The sequence below is a fragment of the Brassica oleracea genome, unplaced genomic scaffold (genome assembly GCF_000695525.1).
Source record: "Brassica oleracea var. oleracea cultivar TO1000 unplaced genomic scaffold, BOL UnpScaffold02307, whole genome shotgun sequence".
NCBI lineage: Eukaryota > Viridiplantae > Streptophyta > Magnoliopsida > Brassicales > Brassicaceae > Brassica > Brassica oleracea.
The window spans coordinates 1-1,998 of NW_013618837.1; the positions used below are offsets into that span (position 1 = coordinate 1).

General features: G+C 41.7%; 1 protein-coding gene across 1 annotated transcript; it reads right to left on the reverse strand.

The window, feature by feature from the left end:
* Positions 1-7: 7 nt before the first annotated feature.
* LOC106321654 (ATP-dependent helicase NAM7-like) lies at positions 8-1,914 on the reverse strand (the record flags this gene model as incomplete). The annotated part of the gene is made up of 3 exons (XM_013759897.1): positions 8-128; positions 211-466; positions 543-1,914. Coding segments are annotated over 3 exons (1,749 nt in total), but the record flags the coding sequence as incomplete, so codon positions are not given.
* Positions 1,915-1,998: the final 84 nt, after the last annotated feature.

A 1,998-nucleotide genomic window follows, 5' to 3' on the forward strand; every position in this document is an offset into this window, starting at 1 on the left:
GAGCTAATGATTCATCATCATATGCGTCATGAAAACAGTGTCGTGCCTTAGCATCATCTACTAACCGACTCCATACTGATTTATTGTTGGTCAAAGTCGACTCGTTTCCAAGAATCCATAAGCAGAATCTACAAAACGAAGTTAATGGATCAAGAACAACACAAAAACAGTTTCACAAAATTAGCATAAGTGAGATAAGTGTTTAGATACCTCGCACGTGTGAGTGCTACGTTGGTTCTTTGTTGGTTAGATAAAAAACCAATGGCTCCTTTACCGTTAGACCTAACGGTTGAGACTATTATAATATCTTCTTCACCACCTTGAAACCCATCTACAGACCTAACACTCACTGTGAATTTCTCACTGGTATCATACTTTTTGCCTATCTTTTCTTGAATTGCAAACACTTGAGCCTTGTAAGGTGAAATCACACCAACACTTATCGATCTTCCCGACTTTCTTGATACTGCAAGATTAATTAGTATCACATTATCAGACACCAACTTTGAAAAACCAATCAAGAATCAAGATTAGTGTTATACCTGAGTACAGCTTTGACAAAATCTCGTCCACAAGAGAGACCTCAAGGATGTTTTTCGAACTGAACCCTTGTCCAAACTGCTCTCTTCCATAGGGCACGTTGATGAAAGAGTAAGGCCCATACATTTTCCCAGGGAGAAACTGTTTCTCATAACTTCTCACCCTGACAGAAGGAGCATCCAAAATCTTCATACCATAAAACTCTCGGTTCGGGAAAATACTAATAGAAGGATGCATCCGGTACTGCATGTTCAGCAACTGCTTCTTGTGACCCAACAACACCAATCTCTCAAACAAGCTCCTCCCAAGATCAGCCTCCGAAGCAATCTTGCTTTGTATCATCGCAGGTAACTGCTTCTCGTCGCCGATTAGAACAGCGTGTCGAAGCCCTGGAAGCTGCAAAGGAATCGCAGACTCGCATTCTTTTAACTGAGCAGCTTCGTCGATTACGAGGAGTTGTATCGGACAGCTCATGTGTAGCTTGGCAGAGCTCGACGCTGTGCAGAACATCAGATACGCGTTTTCTAAGCAGAGTCTTTGAAGTCCGAACTTCCCTATGAAATCAGGAAGTTCGATGCTTTCGCAAATCGATCCTAACATCTCCACACAATCTTGCTTTCTTGTATCTTCTTTCCCGGAAACTCTAACGACATCTGAAACTTTCATAGCTCTAAGTAGACCATTAGTGGCATTCATTTTCTCCGCGACTTGAAAGGAGAGCGAAGCAGTTGGTAGATGCAGACACAAAGTTGAGAACTGAGAACGCAAGTCCGTCCTCAGTTTACTAAACCTCTTTTCTACGAACTTTTTAAACGAAGGACGACGCTTGTCATTCTCGATGAAGGATTGGCGATACACTTCTTTTGGATCAGTGAGCAAAGAGATCATGCGTTGAACATTTGCTCTCCATCCAGTTAAAGCCTGAAAGCAGTCATAGAGCTCATCAACTCGGTAATCGAGGAAAACATCGAAAAGGTCCTCCCGATCATCGATCTTCATCCTTTCTTTGTTGCCAAACAAGACAATATCTCCAAGACCGTATCCACCAAGCCTCAATGACTCGGAGACTAGTTTCACAACCCTTGAAGCAACTTCCAGAACAGCTATGTTAGTTGGAGCGCAAGTCAGTGTCCTGCATCTCATTTTAAAGAGGTTTAAAAGCAGAACGCTTGTTGTTTTCGTCTTCCCGGTCCCTGGTGGTCCCCATATAAGTTTGATATTGTTGGAGTGGCGGCAGTTTTTGGCTTCTAGACAACGCAAAATCGCTTCCTCCTGAGATGTATTCAGTTTGAAAGAACGCAGCCTTTTCTCTATGTGATTTGGCATAATATTCTCACTGTTTTCTTGGCAAGAAACACAACTTTCACCACCAACCTACACAAGAAACAGAGTTTGTAAGAATTGAATTTTATTTGCTTCAGGTGAATTCATAATTATTACTTTTACCAAAAAAAAAAA